Genomic DNA, 23,244 nt, shown 5'->3' on the forward strand with positions numbered 1-23,244 from the left:
TACTTATAATTATATGATTTATAAATCATGAAAATTTTATATTCAGCTCTCATTCAATATGTTTACTAAATCAAGCTCCGTTAAAAAAAACGGAACATTTTGAGAAGTTTGTAGGAAAACGAAAGCAAAATGACAAATAATCGTTATATTCGAGTTCATTGTGATATTATAAGCAAAGTAAATTAACATTATTCTTATAGGAATTAGCTGAGGCCACAACTTATGAACGTTATTGTCAAGGTCGTTATATCCGAGTTTGACTGTAGCAGCAGTTTATAATTTTTTAGCATTAAATCGAAAAAATCCATCGGGGACAAAATGAACCAATCTTGGAGATTTATGAGATTTTTGAACATGGGATCTGTTCTTGAGGGTTGGTTGGCAGGTCATTGTTTAATAATTCCTGGTGTGTATGGAACAATTGTAGTGTGATAAAATAATTAAATGTCCCAAAATATGTCTGATATACAAGATGTCTATATTCGAAGTTCCTCTGCTCTGAACTTTTAATAGCCGTAACTATTCATCAGAAAACTATAACTTTGAAAAATTTTTTAGAGATGTTTTAATATATTTTAAAGCCTCTTCAAAGACCAAAACTTTCAAATATATTTTTGGTATGAATCGCGGTTTCAGTCAAATAGTTCCACCACCACAAATCACGGTCATGGCAAACCCGATCAAAATATTCATTGTTAAAGAAGTGATAATTTAAACACATAAGAGAAAGAAAATTTTCCCCATTCACCACTAGGGGACGCTTCCTTCTACAAATGGTAGTGAATTCTAATTTTTTCAAAATGACAGTACAGATGAGATGACAGTACATTAGCCATCTACTCCTCCATGGTAGGACAATTAAACATTTTCGAGAAAACTATTTTCTTCCCTACTTTTTTCTATTAAGTGCGTTTCTTTGCAATAATGATCACTATACAGTGAAAACACATTACAGTGCATTCATAAAGACCAGATTTTGGCCTAAAAAGGTGGATGATGAAGAGAAACTGAAATTATTTTAAAAATTATACAAATAATTTAAAATCATTTTAAATTTAGACTCTTATAAATTTATTTTTTTTCATTTATAATCTCATTTATAATTTTTTGAATTTTGATTATTTTAAATTCATGTACATTTTTGATAACTCGTCATGATTCAATACAGAAATTGAAAAAAAATATCGTTCTAATAATTTAACGGCACATTTTCCTGATCAGAATCAAAGTTTTACCCTCATGACCAACCCTCACGGGTTGATAGTAGGATTGTAAACGGGCCAGCAAACAGGCTGTGAAAAGTTTACTTTATGTATGTGAATAAAAAGTTGAGTGTTTGCCAGGACACATGGCTTTGGTGTTTGTATGCGGTATATCAGAAAGTAAACACCTTGAACCTTCACTCGTATATCGGGGTGCTGTAGATGAAACTTTAGCAGGTCATATCCCTCACCTTCATCATTGCTCTGCCAATTCAATGCAGTAGTGCATTGAAGCCATTGTTGATTTAAGAGAATAAGGATGAGATGACAGTTTAAGACTAATCACGCACCATCTCTAAGATGACGACAAATTTAGAAATGTGGCTGCAAGCACATCGTTATCCCAAAGTTGTCAGCAACCCGAAGTTGTCAGGAACTTATGGATATCATATAGTAGAACCTCGATAACCCGTCACTCAAGCTATAGAGGAAGTATGACGGTTTAAGAGGAGTGTCGATTTAAGCGAAGTGTCGTCAATTTTAATGTGTGGAAATTGTATAAATTTCAAATAATATAATCTTTTTCAAAATATATATTAAAATTACATTATTAACGGGGTTCGTAGATTGCAAAAATAAAAACTAAAAATTTATTCTTTTTCTTTTTTTGAGCTTTTATAATTCAACTTATTGTGTTAAAATACACTAATACACTCATGATTTATTCCAGTATTTTTTTTTAATTTAGACAAATCGGAGTGAATGCTAGAAAAACAAATCTATCATCAGAATTAATGCATATAAATTTTACATATCCTCACTTCATTTTGTAATGAAAGGCGTCGTACTCATTGAAAATTCCCAACTTTACAGAATGAGCAAAAAAACGTATGTAATCTCGAACACGGTTAAGGTAATCCTGAACACAGGGTCAAGTTTTGAGTTGGGGAGACCCTGGGCAGGGCAAAGCAGAGAGTAGAAGTTCTTCTCAACTTGGGAAAAATTTGTTTTTTCAACGCAGATATTCAGTTTAAATTTGAAGCCCCAAATTAAATTAGTAAGGAAGTCTATGAAGGAATCAAGTCCAGCCTGAATAGTCCCTAACGTTTAAATAACTGTTTGTTATTCACAAATGACCTTCCTCAGTGTCACTTTCGTTATTTGAGGTAGTCCGTTTTGGCACACAGCGCGTTTATGGTCACTTTTTCACACATAGCAGCACTGTTATCAAGCCTTTTTCTTAAAAGGAATCATAGAAATCATCTTACAACTTTCACACATTCTCACAAACTTTTTCATAGTGGCGAGTTAATCGAAATTAGCGATGAGTAACTGAGATTTATAAATACTGACATCTATGAAAGTTGAACGGGATCGAAGAAAAAGGAAAACTTAACAGGAGTGGCGATTTATTAGGGTGATGATTTTCCAAGGTTTTATTGTATTATGGGGTGTCACGACCCCTTAAGTGAAATTTTCAAAAATGACTAAAATATTTCATTCGAGTACAAATAATACAATACAAGTAATCTAAAAATATAATACGATGCAAGTAATCTAAAAATATAATATAATACAAGAAAAAAAAAACACTTTGAACGCAATTTTCTCAGATTGCAGTTATCAAGTCCATCTGAACATTATAAAAAACTACTACACCAAAAATTCTGAAATTTCGCAGAAATTTTTATTCGACATGTGTTAGTAAAATGATCCTCGAACTTGAATATCAGAGCGATACTTGATACCTGATATGCAGTTTGACCAAATTTATTCTTGTGCCAATAAGTGCGAATATCAGACGATTCGTTAGAATTTCACGAATTTTTAAAAAAGTTTGAAAAATATATAAATTTCAAATAAAGTTCAACATTTTTTTTAAAAATACTTCCCCCTTATTCAATTGCTAAATCCGTTGTTCATTTTACTAACACATATCGAATAAATGCAAAATTTCAGAATTTTTGGAAGTAGTTTTTTTTTAATCTTACGGATGAACTGCAATCTGAGAAAACCACTTCAAAGTGTTTTTTTCCCCTTGTATGCATATATTCACTATAATTTATTACTTCTTTCTTTTGTATTGAAAGAACAAATTAATCGATTGACACGAAATTTTCAGTATTTTATTTGTATTCAAATGAAATATTTTTTGAAGTCATTTTTGAAAATTCGACTTCAGGGGTCGTGACACCCCTTAATGATAATTGATGCTAACTAATTATATGATAATATGATATGATGTGAATAAATGCTAATACGCCATTCGATGAGTAAGATGTCGAAGATTCAACATGTTAATAGTGATGTGATTAATGCTACATGAATATGATAGTAGATAAAAATAATAATGATGAATAATATTTAACTTGAAGTTAAATAGCGAAAATTTAAATAGGTAAAATAGGGAAAGTTAACATTTTGGTAGTTTCTAAAATTGCAAACTTTGTTTTGAAATTAACGTGTGAGTAATTTAAACGTGTGAGTGATCTAAAATTAATTGTTTTGAAATTTTAATGTTGATCATCGTCATCATTACAATGGAGCAAATTCAAATTTATGCCCTCTAAATGTTCTGATATTTCATGATTTTATCGTTCCTCTATCTAACGAAAGATGGCGTTAGAACCGTCCACTACGAAGAAATCGAGGAGTCTGTACCGTGGGAAAAGCACACATTCCGTTGGAGATGTTCGAGGGAAGCGGACCTTTGAGCATCATCGAGTCCTTGGATAAGGATTTCGACCAGACCAATGATTTTATCACTTCCCTCGGTTCTGTAGTTCAGTCGTTGTGTGTGTGAAAAATTTCCTTTTCTTTTCTGTGAACCATGATGGGAAACCAGTTGAAACGCAAGAAGTTTACGTGTTAAATAAGTTTGGAAATCCAACTATAGGGGAAAAATCATCACGTGCGAAATTAAACGATGAAATGTGCATCTGGTGGAAAATTTGAGGATTACTTGTTTTTCTTCTTGCGTCTGGAAAGTTAGTAGAAAGTGGAAAGGATGTCTCGTTGCGCTTATATATATATACTTGCGAGAATTTCCATCTAGACACTTAAACTAAACTCTAGTTGTGCAATGTTCGGACTGAACTGAAAAATTATGTAAATTAACACTGAAATAACGAATTTCGGCTGGAGTAAGCTTTATGTGCAGCTGAAAAATGGAAATTAACATGTTGAAAATATTGACTAATTGGAAAATGGAATCCTAGTTAATTTTTTTTAAAAGATAATATATATTCTAATTGACATCAATTTTTTTGACATTGCTGGATGATATTTGAACATTCAGCTCTTTTGTACAAGGTAAATTTAGAATTCGATTCTGGAATATAATTTACGGTTTTTATTCGATTTAAAGAGACCCCTTGCTACTTTAAGATTTCCATAATGAACATGAGACCGTGTGTGTGGTGTTTTGGATACCTTTCATCACCATTATCGGATTTTCTACGTGTTTCTTAATATTTTCTATCCATCATATATATTCTCGCGGGAAATAAACTCTCTCTCTCACAAAAAACCTCGGTTTCTTTAATGTAAATAGTTATCATCCGAAATTCCTGCATTATTAGTAAAACGTTCAATACTACAATTGAATAAAAGTTCTGCTTTTTTTTAATTATAAGAAATGGGAATTCACATTTTTAGGATTACCAGGAAATACGCCGAGTGATAGTGACTAGTTCGAAAGCAAATTTTGTGAAGGAAAAAAATTGATATTTGCTGATGATGGAAGTTATTTCTCGAATGAATGGATATTAGACCGATTTGATCGAAATTATTAACCATGGAAGCTATTAGCTCTCTCAAGATGACCTTCGGAAGTGTCCAAGTGAGGTGCTTCCATTCAGTTTTTCTGCTGCTATTGATCTCGGCGTGCTCAGTACGATGCGATGAGAACGACGACGTCCAGGACGACAAGCACCCACCGAGGCAACCGAGCACCGTCACCACTAAATACGGTGCCCTAAAGGGAGTGATAGTAAATTTGCCAAACAGACACTTGCAGGCCGTGGAGATGTTCCTCGGCGTACCTTACGCTGGCGTGCCGAAGGGATCCCTGCGGTTCCTTCCGCCAGTCACACCACCACAGTGGAAGAAAGTGAAAACGGCAGATAAGATGGGCCACGTGTGCCCACAGAGGTTGCCGGACATCAGCAACGAGACCGAGGCATTGAATAAGATGCCGGCGGGCAGACTGGAATATTTAAGGAGGATACTGCCTTATCTTCAGAACCAGAGTGAGGATTGCTTATATCTGAATATATACGCTCCCGCTGGAGGTAAGAAAATCACTTATTTTATCAAAATTTTTAAAACCGGTATGGTCACGTATCTCTATTATATATATTTGATCACGACCATGAAGGTCCAGCAGAAAATTTTGGTACAATAATCGAAATTTTGAAGGCCTTCAAAAATGAATTTTCATAAAAATCAATTGATATGGCAATTGCAATTTTTCTCTCTATGGTTCTGCTACATGAAACATATTAATTGTTTTTTTTCTTGCAAACACGGATGTAAATTGGCTCTCTGTTTGAATATTTTTAATGGGGGGGGGGGGGAAACCCATCAACATGACAATTTGAACCTCTAAACGGCAATATGAAGATATTTCACCTCGATAAAAGGCCCTTATTGGCAAGCCCAGTATTTTGTAAAGTTTATTGCTCAATGGAAAACTTTTCGCTATGCCCCTTAATTTGCATCTGTTAAAAATCGGCAGAAAGCATATTTCGTTAAAAAAGATATGACATTTTAAAGAGAGTTTAGTGACTTCTGAATGCCGCTTAGAGGGTAAATTAATTATAGTGAATTTCTTATCAGTTGCAATGACCAATTAATCAGTTACAAAGGCCAATATAAACAGTTTTCCTTCATTTCACTGTTATCTATATACTGATGAAATCTTGCTTAGCGAAGTTGAATAGTTTTTTTACCTTCAATTTCATTTTTACTCCCCATAATATTTCGCAATTTTTTAAATCTCTGAACATGTACAATTTCGGAAATCTCAAAAAAATGACACCGACAAGGAATCAACTTTTTTTAGATAAAAAGATATCGTTCTTATAACATTCGTATTTTTTACCGAAATTGCACTAAAAGATGTACTTTCTAAAATACAATAAGAAATTGAGAAAAAGAATCAGTATGATGGGTTTTTGACCATGTATTTGCTGTGTATATTCAAGTATTTACTGGACCATTGAAGGTCAATATGTTCATAAATGAGTTTTACAATCTATAATTGATCGGCCACTTGAGTAAAGGTCGCAAAATTCATTCAAGTGCAGTAGGGGTTAGTCAACTAGAATTATACTAGATGCGGGCAGTACCCAATCACCTTACATACTTTCGCCGGCCGCATTGTGTTACCCGTAATATAAACGAAAAGACAGATTTGAATGAAGTTACAAGTAGCGTTTCAAGTAATAATTTTGTTTGAAATTCAAAAAGTACAAGTTTGAGGCTTAGATACTCGAGGGGCCGATGTATCGATATACTTTAAAATTTTCTTTTTATTATTTGACGCAAATTAAGTAATGATCCGAACTAAACTCGAGATGGTTCGTTCTTTTATACTTTCGAAATTGATATCCTTTTAACGACTGCGGTATATTTTACGTCAACTACATTAACCCGAGAGGACGCGCGTTTGCTACTGCAGTGCCCCAACCATAACAAAAGCATAAATTCCGAGATTTCTATCTTTTATCAGTAAAGTTCTTATCTTATCGGTAGCCGAGTTTTTTTGTGGTTCTTATATCAGGATACTAGCGTATAAAGCAAACTTATTTTGCTTGTTTTTTAGTAAGATATTTTCGGTTGTTGTGAGCGTTAGAGTTTGAGCTATATAAATGTGCAACGGTGGATTCCGACGAACAAGATATACAAAGGTTACTTACTTTACGTATTAAGACGTATGAACGACAGAGAACAAAGAAAAGGTGAATAAAATTGAAAAAAAATCAATCACAACGATTGTTATTTTTTGAAAGTTTGTGCTGAAATATAAATAATCATATACCATAGTAGAAGAAATACGTCATAATCGATGAAAAGTTAGACGTTTTTTGTAGTTTTCGCACACATAATACGTCGAAAAAACCTTCCAAATATTGGAATTAAACCTTTGCTTTGACTGACATTCACACATTTTAAACCTCGCTAATATAAATACATGCTGGAAAGTAGCGGCTAGATTTACACCACATTCAGAAAAAAATACGGCAAGTTTTATAATAACCCTCCCGTATAGTCTTACAGTTCCTACATCTTACAGAAAAACCAAATTCTACCCATTCTCCGTCTACAGAAAAACATGTATGTCATGCATATGTCTGCCAGTGTTGGACACAATTGAACCAATAAACAAATTTTATACCTGGTATTGATACTAGCCTTTACTCTGATGCCAGATGTTTTAATTCAGAGGATTTCACAATGAAAATTAGCAGAGATAAATCCTAAATTTATTTAAAATAACCATTTTAGTAAACTTGTAAATATCAAGAAGTAAACTAATGAAGCCCGTATCACGAAAATTATCCGAAACTCTAAAGAACCATATACCATAGGCAGAGGAATTCATTATAATCGATGAAAAGCTAGAAGTTGAAAGGGAATGAAAATTGTATGATTCCGTTTGAAATTTATTAATCGTGCGAAATTATCAACAAAAAGACCTTAAAAAAAGAAACTAAAATGCTACATGTTTTTAATAAATAATATTGAAATATTTTTAGGCTTAATTTCCTTCCTATTACTTCCTTTCTCTCCATTTTTATTATACATATAGATCTACATAAAATTTAAAAAAAAGATGAAAATTTTCCACTTTTTCTCTACAATGGGAATTGATCTTCGTCCCATTGAAAAATCCATCCACTATGATATGATGCTATTGACAATTATACTGAAAAAACCAAAAAAAAAAAAAAAATTGACATTATATCATTTTATAATGGGACAAAATGGGCTGTAGATGTAGCTCATGAACTGTGAGATTTGTAAAAGATTACCGTAAAAGATTTGCATAGTCAAAAATATATTTATATAGATATTAATATTGGTTTTTAAATAATATTTGATTGATTAGACTATCAACTACAATTTCCAAATGAAATACTGCATATGGAAAGGAAACTAAATCTTAAGTACAGCTGAGGTACTCCAGTACCCCAAGCGAGCATTTGTGTCACTACTCAGGGCGTGCGTCCTCCCGGGTTAATTGTAGCTTTCCTCGCCCCTTAGACGCAATTAATCTATCACGAGGCTGAGGCATCGTGTAAATTTTTTTATATAAATGGTATTGTGTTGTGATCATTTCCATTCAAAATTTCGATATCCTAGACCAGTAATTCTCAACCTGGGGCCATAAGGCCTCTTTGTGGTCCAGGTATATTCGAAGAAGCCACGGGTGAAAATCAGATGGAAGGGGAGCCACCATAGTGAAGGGGACCAAAGAGAATTGTGAAGATATAAAGCTTTCGAGTAGTGAAATATGTGGTAGAGAAAAATGTGATTACTTTTTTTCTCAGAATCCAGTAGAGCTGTCCATGGAACCTGGGTCATCTTACTCATGTGCTCATAGCCCTGGCCCTCATGTCCATAGGGAGCCAATACGACTAGATCTGATGCTATGATTTTCGACTGCAAGTATGCAAATATGTATAATCTGTTACTTCGAACTAAATAAGGGGCCCCAGGACATCACTTTGCCCAGAAACCTATTATGTTGAGGAGACCATGCATAAAACCCTCACAAGAAGGAAGATCATTGAACTCTAGCCCAGGGTAACTGCCGCCGCTGTGGTGGTCGAGTGGTCATAATGACGGGTTCGAACCCCCCGTCGCCATAGTGGTGGTCGGCTGAAGTTGGTTTCCTGTGATTCCCAACTTCGCGGCGCAAATGCGAGCCGATCTCCCCATTAAAAAGTCTCGCCACAGAGAGCAACAGGCCTACAACGATTAATTATTCAATAATTACACTTCACTCATAGTTAGAAAAACTGGTGGCAGATGGCAGCACTACACATAACAAGCATTACACAGAAACAAACTTCACGTCAGGTTTCACTACACGTACACACACACACACGCAGAGGAATATGGACGAGGTACATGTGTGGTGTAGTAGTAGCCCAGGGTAACTGCCGTATTCACCACAGAGTTTAAACTACAATCGCAGGTTAAAGGATTAGCGACCGACACACGGATTGGTTAAAATCCTCAATTTAACCAATCCGTTTCGATCTTTAATTCCTTCACCTGCGCGCGCGAGATTGCAGTTTAAACTGTGTTGGTGAATACTGCCGTAATAAAGTGTCGGTAGTAAGTCCCGGTTCCCAGAGTTTCGGGAGATTCGATATACTGCATAGGTTCATTCCATATATTTTACGCCTCTTGGAAGGGATGACCATATACCTTCTGGATCTCCTGCTTCTTGGCCCAGGGTTCCATAGATCGACTTTATTTATGAACTTTTTGTTAAAAAAAAAATTAACATTTAGTTGCCAATAAATCCTATTTCATAAATACAAAGTATCTCGATCTTGGATGAAGAGGAGCCCAGATAAAATGGGGGGAAGGCACGAGAATAAAATACTGTCCGGAAGGGGCCATGGGTGGAAAAAAGTTGAGAAACACTGTCCTAGACCAAAAATGAGGCTCGAAGGGACTTTTTTTGTATAAATCCTTGAAGGTTTCTTAGAAAAATATGGCATGAAACTTTTGGGCTAGAAAAATGCAAATGCCGTTAAAACTAAAGGGTTAAAAGTCAGAAGTTCAATTGAAATATCTTTTCCACGGGCCGGATATGTATAGCACTCATTAACAGTATCCACGGACTGCTTTTTCGCGAATGAAGTACATAGGGACTATTTTCAATCCAAATTCATATGATTGTACATGTTGCCATTCCTCAAATGAATAAACATTTAATTAATGACTTCTAAACTAATTAAATTAGCAGAATATGATTTAATAATTTATTCACTTATTCGTCGTGTCCAAATGCGTTGACAGGGATAACTAATACAGAATTTTACGATGTCGAATATTCCGTTCGACATGCAAAAAGAGCTTAATTAGAATGTCTCGCATTAATTTATAAATGAATCATGTTATCTCGCGAGAAATCTCCAACCAACAAACATCGAAAGAGATCGTGAGATAAATTCCGGATATAAAAGGAGATGAAAACACCGTTTTGACGCTGGGCTTTCAACGAAGGCAAAAGAGATAGATTATGATAATCGCGAAGCCGTCGATATATCACGTACGAATCGAAAATTCCGATTTAATATTCAAATGATGTGACTTTATATCTCTCACACCGCGCGAGTTTGAAACTGATTTAATTTTGAGATAATTCGTTGACGTATAATGTGAAATTATCGAATTTACGGAAGAAAATTCCAGAAAACCACGTGAAAATATTGCATGATGATTGAATTCGCGCGAGATGAAAACAGTATCTAAATTTTGATCATTCAAAATTTCCTGTAATATACTTATTGCCTTTGTTTCGTATTTCGAGTTAAATATTTGCATAAATCTCTGTTAGTTTATGGATTAAACACGGTTCATCCAATATCAGCCCTTCAGATACGGTTTATTTAATCGGATTTTACTTCTTTATGTCAGTTTTAATCATAATAGACTACATATCATATAAATAATTTCAATTTCATGAAATAGACCCCCATTAGTGCGGTATATATGTTACTGCCAAAGCCCGGTGCTTCCAATTCATAAAGTGGATGGCTATTTTTAGAATTAGCTAAGGATTTTTGCCAAACTCCGATTTTCAAAAATGATTAGGGCTTTGACCAGCCAATTTGCGAAGTGGCCGGAGATTCCTGGTCAAAGTTAAGTATACTGATATAAGACTGTCCGATTGGTGGCAAATTCGTTTTTTTTCCATCGCCAAAGTGTGATACGGGGCTGAAAAAAGTAGCTATATTGAATTAACTTCACGTGACGAGAGAAATTTGAGAGAAAAACTATATAAAATAATAAAACAGACATAGTTTTTGATGTTATATTTTGAAGAAAAAAATGATTACCGCATTATGATTTCGGTTTTATGGGTTACCATAGCTGACGTGGACATAATCGTATCGATTGGTGAGGGACAATGCAAGGCTATGGTGTCGCAGGGAATTTTTCTCTAATAGGGTTGGGCATTTTGCCTGTTGTGGCGTTGTATTTGTATTTGTATTTGTATAATAATGCGAAAAAATACACCAACTTGGCGATGACACCGAATCATGTCTTTTTTTATCAGACTTGGCCAGGGATCTCCGGACACTACACGAACTGTCAATGCCTGAAATTCGGGCATTCGTCGGGTCAAACAAAACAACAAAAATTGACAACTGGCCGACCATTTCGCGAATTGGGCGATTTCGGGCTTTGGCAGCAACATATAAAACCTCACTTATCCGATGTAAAAGATACTGATACCTTTCGGATATGAATGTGTAATATCTTTCTGACATTCTGAAAGGACTTTCGGAGCTAAAAGAACTACAGGAGATCCCAATTATCTGAGCTTCGGGTTATCCGAAGTACATTTCATCAATGAATTTAAAAAATTAGTTGAAAAAATGACATGCTATTCGTCTAGCGTCGAGATAAACTCGTTTGAAGAATGACACGGCGTGTAAAGAGCTGCATGGATTGAGAAGGGTTAGACGTGTGTTTCTTGACTCTTTCAGAGCTCAGCGCCCTCTCTTAAATGTGTGGGTTACTTTTTCTTCACTATAAAATATTTTCTTCTGACCTCAGGGGGTTGAGTCATGACTCAAAGGATTGTTGAAGTTTTGAGTTAGAAATATGGTGATGAGAACTTTTGAGACAGTCTTCAGAGGGCATACATGAGTACGTTCGAAAATTGAACTTTCCGGGATTTTTAAGATGTCTTCCAGAAGAAAGTGCCTCCAGTATAAAAGTGGGATTTATTACATTAAAATTTATCAACAGTTCTGGAAAAAAATTATGTGAAGACGAATATATATACCTTGCATCACACACGCACGCACGCCTTTTATGAAAAAGTTTAAAGTTGTGTGTGTGTGTGAAGTGAGTTATTTCTTCTAAAAAAAATTGAAAAAAAGAGTTGCTGATATTTGTATTTAGTGCTTTATTTAAGTATAAAAAAAAAATACAAAAAAGATGTTTAAAATTCCAAAAAGAAATGAAGTCTGAATGAGAGATGTCCCGAGTCTGAAAGGATTATAAATGCAAGACATTTAAATGTTCATCACGAATGGAAACAAGCGGAGAAGAAAATAGGAAAATGCACCATTTTCCACACCACCCAAGAGGTATGGTGCTAGGCGCGTTAACCCCTTTGTATACGGCGGGTTTCCCACGTAGGCCTATTTCCGTCTTCATCCCGCGCAACCGATCGAAGCTCTTCTCTCGACGGGCACCAAAGCAACAGCAACCGCAATGTTGGTTCTGGCAGAGAGCCTCGCCCGTACACCACGTTTCGCCCGAGCCCCAGATCCGGTTAAGATCCTACGGCTCGGCCCAACGATGGAAAGAAGCCTTTCGACACGGGCTGCTTCCTCTGCCTCGGCTCCCTTGCTTGTCGACCATCCCGCCCGAGAGTGACATGTCAACCAGCAACTCTATTGCAAGGGGGCCGGTTCGACCAATCTCTGCGTGGCAAGGATGGGACAGGAAAAAGCCGTGGGCGCTCCACAGAGGGGATGGATAAGAATGAAGGACCAGAACGTTGTGTTTCCAGTAAAAAAAAACAATAATGACACTTTTACATTGTTCAAGAAGTTAGGTCTAGTAGCTTCAACAATGGAGCTTCATAGCTCGTTATTCAATTTCAAACACAGGAAAAAAATAGAAGGTCTTTAACACGTTACGCATATAGGAAAAGGTTGATATTATGGATTAAACACGTGTGTGAATATGCTTGTACAAAATACCAGACATTTTCTCACCATTTTTCTTAAATTCCCTGTCTTCGGACATTCGTTGCCACACTTGTAATTACGTCAATTTGCTTTAACTGCTTAACTAAACTTGCTTTGACTAACCTAATTTGTTTTAACTATTGTAATATCAAGTGAGTTTAATTACTGTATGGGACCAATCGGGGATAATTTGTTAGATTTTCTATTTTAAGCCGAGGAAACAGTCGTGCCCAACCTAATTCAATACATTCTAATGTTGGTCATGGGCGAGTAGTGGGGCCGCTTCACCAGTGGCAATGATCATCAAATGTTGGAAGCTGGAAAGTATTGGAAGGCTGGTCTAAGAACAACGACCAGAATTTCCCACCCGGAACGGCCTTCCTTCTTGATCTTCCAATCCGTCTGGCACAGTTCGGACAACGCTAATAATACGGAAATTGTTCTGGAAACAAACATTCGCAGTAGCATTGGGCCATACAGGATCGGTTTGTAGCCAGCTTATTGCCAGCCAAAGGCAAGGCAAACGTTGGAAGTACATCAAGAAAACAGACATATCCTGATATTATGCCGAGGTGAATTCGGAAAGAAAAGTCATCTCGTCTTCGGTGGGACTCAAACCCAGGCCCTCTGGCAAACTAAGCAAGCATGCTACCATTCACACCACGACATTATATTTGCGAATAGATATTGGACCAGGCTGGAAATGAGTGTGTCCCTATCTTTAGTCTGAATGAAATACCGTAAAGATAACGTGGGGGGTCAACACTTTGAGAGTTGAAAATCTGAAAATTCTATCACTGATGAGGGACATATACTGTATTTGAGGCCGAATGGGTTATAACCATGGGTTGAAAACCTTGGGTAATAGGTGAGGAAAAAGAAATCTTTTGCACACTTTATTCTTAAAAATATTAATTTGGGAAAAAAGAAGAAAAAAGCTACTACTCCCTAAACTGTACACGCACCTCGTACATATTCCTCTGCGGATTTTCTATTGAATCGGTACATGCCGGAAAGTAAATTCTGAGTGTATGTGAGACCTTATAACGTATTTATGTCGTCAGAGTTTTGTTTGTTTCGTGTCCTATTCATACTTCCATTCGTCTTCCAGATTTTGTAGTGAAAATGGCAAATGCCTCAATTTACCCGTTATGTAAGAAAATAAGTCTGCAGATAATACGCAGTTGTATATAGTTGGGTCTGTCTTAATAAAGTTACATATTGGTATTTATTGGATTGTGTCTCTCACCATTGCAAACAGGTTTAACTAATTCTTCAAAGTCAAACTCATTTATACATATATATAACGACGGATTTTCTTCCGTGAAATCTTTGGGCTTTCTTTACCTTTCTTTCTTTCAAATCGAGCACAACTCCGGTCTATAGCCATGACCAATTTACTACCGAATGAATTGTGCCGGAAGTGTGCATGTGTACCTATCAGTCTGTGTGCATATCTAGTGTATTGTGAGTGAATTTTAATACTGTCACCTATTGTCCATGAGCGACGTGTAATGATTGAACATTTATACCGTTGTAGGTCTGTTGCTTTCTCGGCTAAATTGTTTAGACTGATGAATCGGTTCGCATTCACGCTTTAAACGTTGGAACCACAGATAACCACCTTCAGTTAATCACTACTGTGCGACCGGTAGGATGGGCTTAATCAGAAGCAATTTATTTTTTGGAGGGTTTATATTAGAAAAAATAAATTTAGAATACTTTCGATTGAACAAACATCTTAAGCCTATTGCGCACGAGCGACTCCTCCCAGGAGCATTTATGAGTGCTCGATGACACAAAACAGTGGAAGACTAGTTGTCCGGCACCATGTGTAATCCTCGAAATATTGTGTGCGCTATGAAATATGTTACAATGTTTCACGTAATTTCTCACTATATTTATTTAATCATTTTATTGCACTATAAAATAATACAAATAACGTTTCTGTATAAACGTAATTAGCATCACCATTATAGCTTCATATATATTTTATTTCACGCCAAATTTATGTATGGTTTGGGATATTCGAAGTAGTTCCGATCCTTATTAGCTCGGAAAATCGGGGTGTTATTGTACAAACTTTGTGGAAATTTGTGGCTTGTTTTACTGATACAATGTTAATTAATTTAAAAATATAGCCCGCAAAAATTTTAAAGTACATTTTCGGTAAATGTCTTCGCGTATTTTTAGCCTACTTGTACCTTTTGATATGCACATTCATAAAATAAATTTGGTCGTGCGGCTACAGAAGGTTCTACTATGAACATGAAATAAATAAATAGAATGAAAGCTGGATTTCATTTTCGTACGAGCAAGTGACACATTTTTCATAACTCTCCAATGATTTTCAGTAGAGGTAAATTTTTAGTAATGTAATTGATAACATAGAAACATCTTTAACCCATGTGGTGTGTCACTTAATAACGCTGCCTTGCAAAGATCATCCACTCCTCGAGTCAAATTCGTGTCTTGAATGTATATTAAATAAAAATCAAAACCATTTCATTAAAAGAATGTCCAATGTGGAATAGGAGAACTAAAATATCACAATATTTTGTTCATACTAATGGAAGAACTGAGCCAGAAAATAGTTATATGGAATGACCATGGGTCGCGCGTGGTAATGGTGGTAGCCTCGAAACGGTATCAAACAGGAAACAAAATAAGAGTGATATCTCTTATTTTTTTCGCAAAATCACCATTGATGATGGTAATTTTTTCATCATTATCGTCATTTGTAGACTAAACTCTGATCGACGGAATCTGAACTTCTCTCTTTGGGATTGTTCCTAATGATAAGACTCGAATTTAAACCGTTAGGAATTTTAGCCATTCCCTTTTTTCGGTTTTGTGGTTTTCAAACGATCAACAAATCACTCCGTGCTGCTCATCTAATGATCTAAATGATATCACGATGATTTAAGGAGTTTTATGGTTTCACGGTTAAATTTTAATGGTTCACAGCAGAGCTGTTCAATCCTTAGCCCCGCATTCAGCCAAACAAGAAATTTTTAGACGAAGGAAAATGCATATTGTGATACTGTTTCAAAAACTATTCTGGCAATCACTTGACATTAAATCAACTGTAGCACGAATGAGAGAAATATTTTATTTCCAAATATTTGTATTGCTGCTGATTAATTCAAATTAGAATAGGGTTTTTGATGTTTGCCTTTAAAAATAAGCAAAAAAAAATCGGAGATAGCAAATTATGCTTTCTTTATTCGTATAAAATAACATTCAACATAATCTCGTCGTAATCTAGAACACCAGTATGGTGAGAGCAATTCATAGCAAGCTGCATCATCGTCATTATTCATAGAATTAATTCATCGTCGTTGTCTTTGCAACTTTGTCACTGAAATCGAAATTACATGGGAAAAAATAATTTTATAGTACGGCTATGCTTCCACACCACGAACTATCATTATTTTGCCATCAAAATTATTCCCCATCTTCGAAAGCAATCATCTTCGTCGTAATCATTAGCCCAGGAGGCATCATTATGGTCATAATCAACAATATTATAATTTACAAGAAATACAAAAAAACTCTAAAATTGTCATCACTGCATCTTATAGAACATATCGATCCGAAAAAAATCAACTGTTTTGTTTTTTAATACATGATTCGTATCACACCCCCCGAAAAAAACATATTCCCCTTCTCTATCTCAAAAAATAAATAAATAATAATAATAAAAACATGCAGACATACACTGAATTTCGTCGCCATCATTGAGGAAATATTATCAACATTAATACCCGTTTCCTAAGGGCACACCACTACTGTACCAGGAATAAAAACCATGCCTCAGGATGAAAAAGCATATTGATTTTTCTCCCTTCAAAATCCAAATCTCATGAAAAGAATTAAAAAAAGAAACAACTTTACACTACCATCTTCGCGACGTACGATTTCTACCCGATAAAAACAGAATTCATCACCCCATGTCACCGTTATCCTTTTTAACTGCATTCTCTCCAACACACAATTCACATCATCTCTCAATTATCAATCAAAAATGAGCTCCCATGTCATTGACATCATCATTGTGTGTGTACATAACCAACTTTAATATTCATTTCCTAATTACTGAACGAAAGGTTTGGTAATAGTTAATACTAGTTGAAACTATGCATACAAAAATTATTAAAACAGAATTATCTATTATTCAACGCAACCAAACATTTCACCACTACCACAACATAAACAAAAATATTGTCGGTGTTATAAAAAAAATCAATTCTCTCCACAAAAGCCACCATCGCCGTTGTAGTCATCAATAAATCTGGACAAATAAAGGGCATCGTTATCGTCATAATCATCAGCACCGTATAACATAGGGCATATGCAGAAAAATATCAACGTAATCATTTATTTATTTATGGTAATAATATATAAATGGTATTTGACTAAAAAAAGCCTTCCTATGTTTCCAATAGACTTGACCACCCCAAAAAACTAAAACCTATTTTTGCCTCTACATATTGTTTTAAATTCTGTTTTCCTTTCCCAATACCATAGTTGAATGTGGAACAAGCTCCTCTCTCTACTATTGGTTACTCCCCCCACGATCTCCGATTTCTTGTCAAATGTTTCAAAGCATATGTGTAATCAATCGCGTCCCCTTGTATTGGTCTTGGGCCAAAAATATTGCATAAATAAATAAAAAAACGTAATCATCACCCCAACTTCTAGCTATTATCGACTCGATAAGAACAAAATTCATCGTCCATGCCATCATAATACCCTTTAATCGTCATTTGCTGTATCGATACACAGAATTCACATCGCCTTTCAATCAAAAATAAACCACAATGTCTCATTGCTATCATCGCTGTAGATAACCAATTCCAACATTTGTTTCCTATACCTGAGAAAGTGATTTGTTAATACTTAGTCTTTGACTAAACACTGAAAAAACCCAATATACTTATCATCTGAACCAATCATCACCCCATATAATAGAGAAATCCCCATTTTTTCAAAAGCAATCATCGCCCTTGTATAGTCATCATCACAGGAACCGTTATCCGCATAATCATCAACATCGCCAGCTACAGCAACGCTCGAGAAAAGTACCAAACGTATATAATCATCGCTACAACAATTTTTTCTTCGACACACACTTCGCATCGCCTCTCAATCAAAAATAAGCCTTCATATCGTTGCAACCATCGCTGTACATAACCAACGTCAATATTCGTTTCCTATACGGATGTATGTACAATATGCCAATATTGGTCTTGACCATAGAAAAACGGACATACAGTTTGTTGACTCAAAGTGACGACAAACTCAGAGAGGTGATATTAGGCATCAAGAGGAACGAAAATTTCCATAGAACATGGAACCGCAAACTACGCTTAGTCGGTGGAAATCGCAAAAATACTTATGAAGGAGGGCAGATATCACCAGCACATCCGGTATCTTTGAACACGTCCGACAATCGTTACTTCGTCGCTGTCGGCTGTGCAATGAATATTCGCGGCTGCAACTTAAAACAGCCTCCTGTAATCATTTTTCGCCGTCTATTTTCTGACATTGAACTGTGCTGCACAGGCTGTATTGTAATCTTGCTATCGAGTAAATGGCCGCTGTGGTGGTCGAATGATCAGTGACGGACTCGCAACGCGAGGATCCGGGTTCAAACCCCACCGTCGTCGCAGTAGTGGTTGGTTCCCAACTTCGAAGCGCGAATACGAACCGATCTCCCCGTTAAAAAGACTCGCCGCAGAGAGTAACAGTCCTGTAATGATACAATTATTCATTCATTGCACTTCACTCACAATAAGTTGAGAAAAAACGCATAGTTAAAAAAAATTGATTGCAGATGGCATCACTACACATAACAAGCATTACACAGAAACAAACTTCACGGAAGGTTCACTATACATACACACACATTCCAACATGTACCGTTTCGTTAGAAGTTTCGCAGAGGAATATGGACGAGGTGCATGTGTCTGCTTTAGCAGTAGTAGTAGTCAAAGTAAATGGTTTTTGTGCTAATTTATTTTACTATTTTGTACTTACTATTGTATTTTATTTTGCACACCACAGGCTGTGTTGTAATGGCCTTCTTGTCCCACTCGACGTCACACCCTCCGTAAGTATTTCTGCGATTTTCACCGACTAAATGTCACCGATATTCACCGTTTGCGATGCGATGTTCTATGGCAGTGTTTGTTCCTCTTGATACCTAATATCACCCCTCTGAGAGTTTGTCGCCACTTCAGGATAACACCCTGTATATTTATCAACATTTCACATACAAATAATGACTTCATCACCGCAAAATAAACATCAATACATTCGTCATCATCGAAATTCCCATCTTTTCAAAAGCAATCATCGTCCTCCTAGTCATCATCACAGGAACCGTTATGGTCATAGTCATCAACATCATAACCCACAGCAGCTCGGGAAAAACATCAACGCAATCATCGCTGCAACTTGTAGCTATTATATCGACCCGGATAAGAACAAAATTCATCGCCGATGTCACCCGTAATCATCTTTTTTTCCCCCCTTCGATGTACACAGTTCACATCGCCTCTCAATCAAAAAGTAAACCTCCATGTCGTTGTCATCATCGCTGTACATAACCAACTTCAATATTCGTTTCCTATAACTAAGCAAATGGTTTGTTAATATTAGCCGCGTGCAAACTAATATCTCCGGGAAAAAAATGTAGATGGAGCAATATTTTTTTTTTTGCTCTTTATTATCCCGAAAATCAACAGAGACATAATAAGGTTATCTTAAATTTCTCCTCTCTCTCTCGGTGATAGTTAGTGATTTTTCATTCATCATTCCACAGAATGAACCGATCCCGAAAGAGTGTTCCATCATCCCGGTGGTTCCATAAGCCCTTATTTACAGCATGAATAATATTTTGCTACTACTTCTACTCTCTCCTCCGGTGTCGCAATTTATATGGAGCTCCTTTTTTTTTATATTCTCTCTAACTTTGCTCTAGGAAGGAGAAAAAAAGACGGAGAGGAAAAATCCGATCCCGATATTCTCGGGATTTTTTTCTCCTTGTATTTTATATCGCATGTAACCTTACGAGTTTGGCAGCAAAAGAAGGGGTTGGTGGGAAGGTTTAGCAACAGATCGATGAAGAATCGCTTCATCTGGCATCCGTTAACTTTGGTAATTTGTGCGAGATATATATTCTTTCTGTATAAAGCTGAAGGTGAAGGCTCTCTCTCTCTCTCTCTCTGACTACAAAAAAGACGCTGTCAGCCTTTGCTCCTTGAAAGAGAAGAAGAGCAAACAAAATATATGATGAATATTCGCTTCTCTAGAGAAATATTATTTATTTTTTTATTATCGAAAAATATATCAGCTATGAGAAAAGTGCATTAAAAAGAGGCGATTTGATCGCAAGAAATAAGAGTTTTCTTATGAGATTTGAATCCTCGGTGACACTGAAGATGCGTTGATTTTGTCGAGGAATTGTTTTGTTTTGTGTAATGGGAACCAAATTATCAATAATTTTAGGAGAAAAGAACACTTCTTTTTAGGCAGATTATTAGAATATCAAACAAGTCGAAGTTATTTAAGGCAACCGTCTGCTGTACGGGGCACTTTTTTTTCTTAAAAATCACTGTGATTTTCACAAAAGAAATGGGGTTTGAATCATAATAATGTATGAAATAAGGAAATTTCAGTGATATTTCTGAAATAATATTGGCTCATTTTCAGTACTTACGAAAGACATTGTACACTGAAAACCACACATTTGAATAGTTTTGACATTATATATTGCTATGACTGTTATCTGTGCAATGAACTAAAAGTTTTAGGATACACAGGATATTGTCTGAGATATGGCAGTTTTCGTAAACAATACGTGAATTTTAACAAAAAAACCTTTTTTTTATTCAAATAGCTGTGAAATATTGAATTCTAAACATATGGCGAAGATCCTAATTCATTGCACGGCTAACGCTATCTGGAACACTGTTGAAAAAAAATTTTCATGAGAATGTCTTGCATATTTTTGAATTTGAATTTCATTATGAATTTGAAACTCGTCAGCTTAAAGAAACTGATTAAGAACTGAAGGAAAGAAATTCTTTTTTTTTGTCATGGATTTGCCTTCACTATAGGAAGAGCAGCTCCACACGTGCATGGGTCACAGCAAATACTATGGACTGATTAGGACATTAAATACGGAAATGTTGGGAAGAGGGAGAAAGCACCTGCTAGCCTCTTACATAGCCTTGCAGCCTAATAACGATGATTTACAGGGAAAAGAAATTAGTTTGGTTAAACCTTAGCTTGAGAATGTGTAAAATGAAAAAAACTTTCAACGAAAAAAATAACATTATCCGAAGTCCCGATAATTATATTTCCGAATTTTTTCCATGTTGTGATGTTAGTCCGTCCCGTTTTTCGCAAAAGTGTAACAATATCCAAATGACAACATAATCCATGATTCTATTAAATGACGCCGACTGTAGTGAATGTTTTTAAATTTGTAATTTTGTAATTTCGAAATGCTGTTACTACTCAACCGTATATGTACCTCCTATACATTCCGCTACGGAATTTCAAAAGGATTGGCACATGCTGGAATGTGTGTGTTCTGAGTGTATGTATGTCCCTAATTTATTTATGCTGTCAGAACTGTGCTTGTTTCGTGTTCTGCTGGCGCTGCCACCTGTATCCCGTATTTTTTGAAGTGAAGATGGTAAATGCTTGAATTTTCATGTTATGGAAAAAATGTCCTCTCTGAGTGGCATGATTTCGATATGCTAGAAAATCGATCAAAATCCAGTTGAGAAGTCTCTCCTTCTGTTATAAAATTATAATTAGTTTATAATATTATAATAGCATTGGTTTATATGACAGCCGCTGTGGTGGTCAAGAGGTCATAGTGACGGACTCGTATCGCGACGTCCCGGGTTCGAACCCCCCCCCCCCCCCCCCCGGTGTCACATTAGTGTGAAGTTTGTTTCTGCGGTTTCTAACTTCGAGGCGCAAATACGAGGCGACCAACCCGTTAAAAAGTCTCGCCACAGAGAGTAACAGGCCTACAAACGGTACAAATGTTCAATTATTACACTTCGCTCATTTCATTTATGAAATATAGATGGCATCCCTGAAAAAAGCAATCATTCAGCACAACACTAGATACGCAGATACACGATGCACTACAGCAGACCGTTTAAAGAGAAATCATTGATTGAGAAGTTTTACGTAAGGTGAATTCATCCCTTGTATCGGTCAGTATTATTCAACCGCTGGTCTGCGGACCTGTTCCGGACCGCAAAACATTTCGACCAATTCGTAGGATGCATCATAATTTTAGATTTATTCAAATAGTATACGTCTCTATATTAGTTTTTATTTCTGTTTCAGCCATCAGTAGGTCTGGTAATTGAAATTTTTCGGTCCTCAATTTTGCCGGTTTTTTCCATTTTTTTGAGGGTCCCGAAACTTTTTTTCTCTATTTATATAATTTTTTGTAAATTATTTTTTATTAAATAATTTCACAATTTACAATATTTCTCTTATTTACTTATTTTTTTGCTGGAATTCTCATTTTCGCCCGTCAGTGAAATTGTTCAATTGCTTTCAACGGTCCACTGCTGCAAAGATGTTAAAAAACACCGATTAGAAAAAGTTTCTTGGAAAAATTGGAATTTTTTCGGTATTCGTTTACCGATTCTTGTCATGACTCATGAAGTGATGTTTTCCAGGCGAGATGGATAAAATATATTACTGTTCTAAAAACACTGATAAATGTATTACTCAGTATTTATATGTTTTTTCATATATTTTCTCTTCAAGTCATTTATATCAATTTCACTTCACGGTATTCTTGGAAATCAGGAATCGGAACATTTTTTTATGTTTTTCTATGATTTTGAAGTTCTATTACATGAAAAATCATTCATTTTGTTCTTTATATTGAATTTAATAATAATAATAAAAGTACTGACAAAAACTAAACAAATTTGAATTTTTTCAAACCGACCGTAAAGAACTTTTGTATCCTTTTAGTCTCAATGTGTTTGACTATAGAGCAGGTAGAGTATACAAACATTTTTTATTCGATTAAA

The 23,244-nt window shown here is 35.7% G+C and overlaps 1 protein-coding gene across 1 annotated transcript in view; it reads left to right on the forward strand.

The window, feature by feature from the left end:
* The first annotated feature begins 3,899 nt into the window (after positions 1-3,899).
* Positions 3,900-23,244, forward strand: part of LOC149078487 (neuroligin-4, X-linked-like) — a 191,378-nt gene continuing 172,033 nt past the window's right edge. Inside the window, exon 1 of the mRNA XM_089240603.1 lies at positions 3,900-5,494. Within this exon, the coding sequence (XP_089096729.1) occupies positions 4,999-5,494 (496 nt within the window). The 5' untranslated portion in view covers positions 3,900-4,998. The remainder of the gene's footprint in view (positions 5,495-23,244) is intronic.

Source organism: Pholcus phalangioides, unplaced genomic scaffold (genome assembly GCF_987345545.1).
Source record: "Pholcus phalangioides strain wild (caught in Gottingen) unplaced genomic scaffold, Ppha-v1.0 ptg000013l_1, whole genome shotgun sequence".
Taxonomy (NCBI): domain Eukaryota; kingdom Metazoa; phylum Arthropoda; class Arachnida; order Araneae; family Pholcidae; genus Pholcus; species Pholcus phalangioides.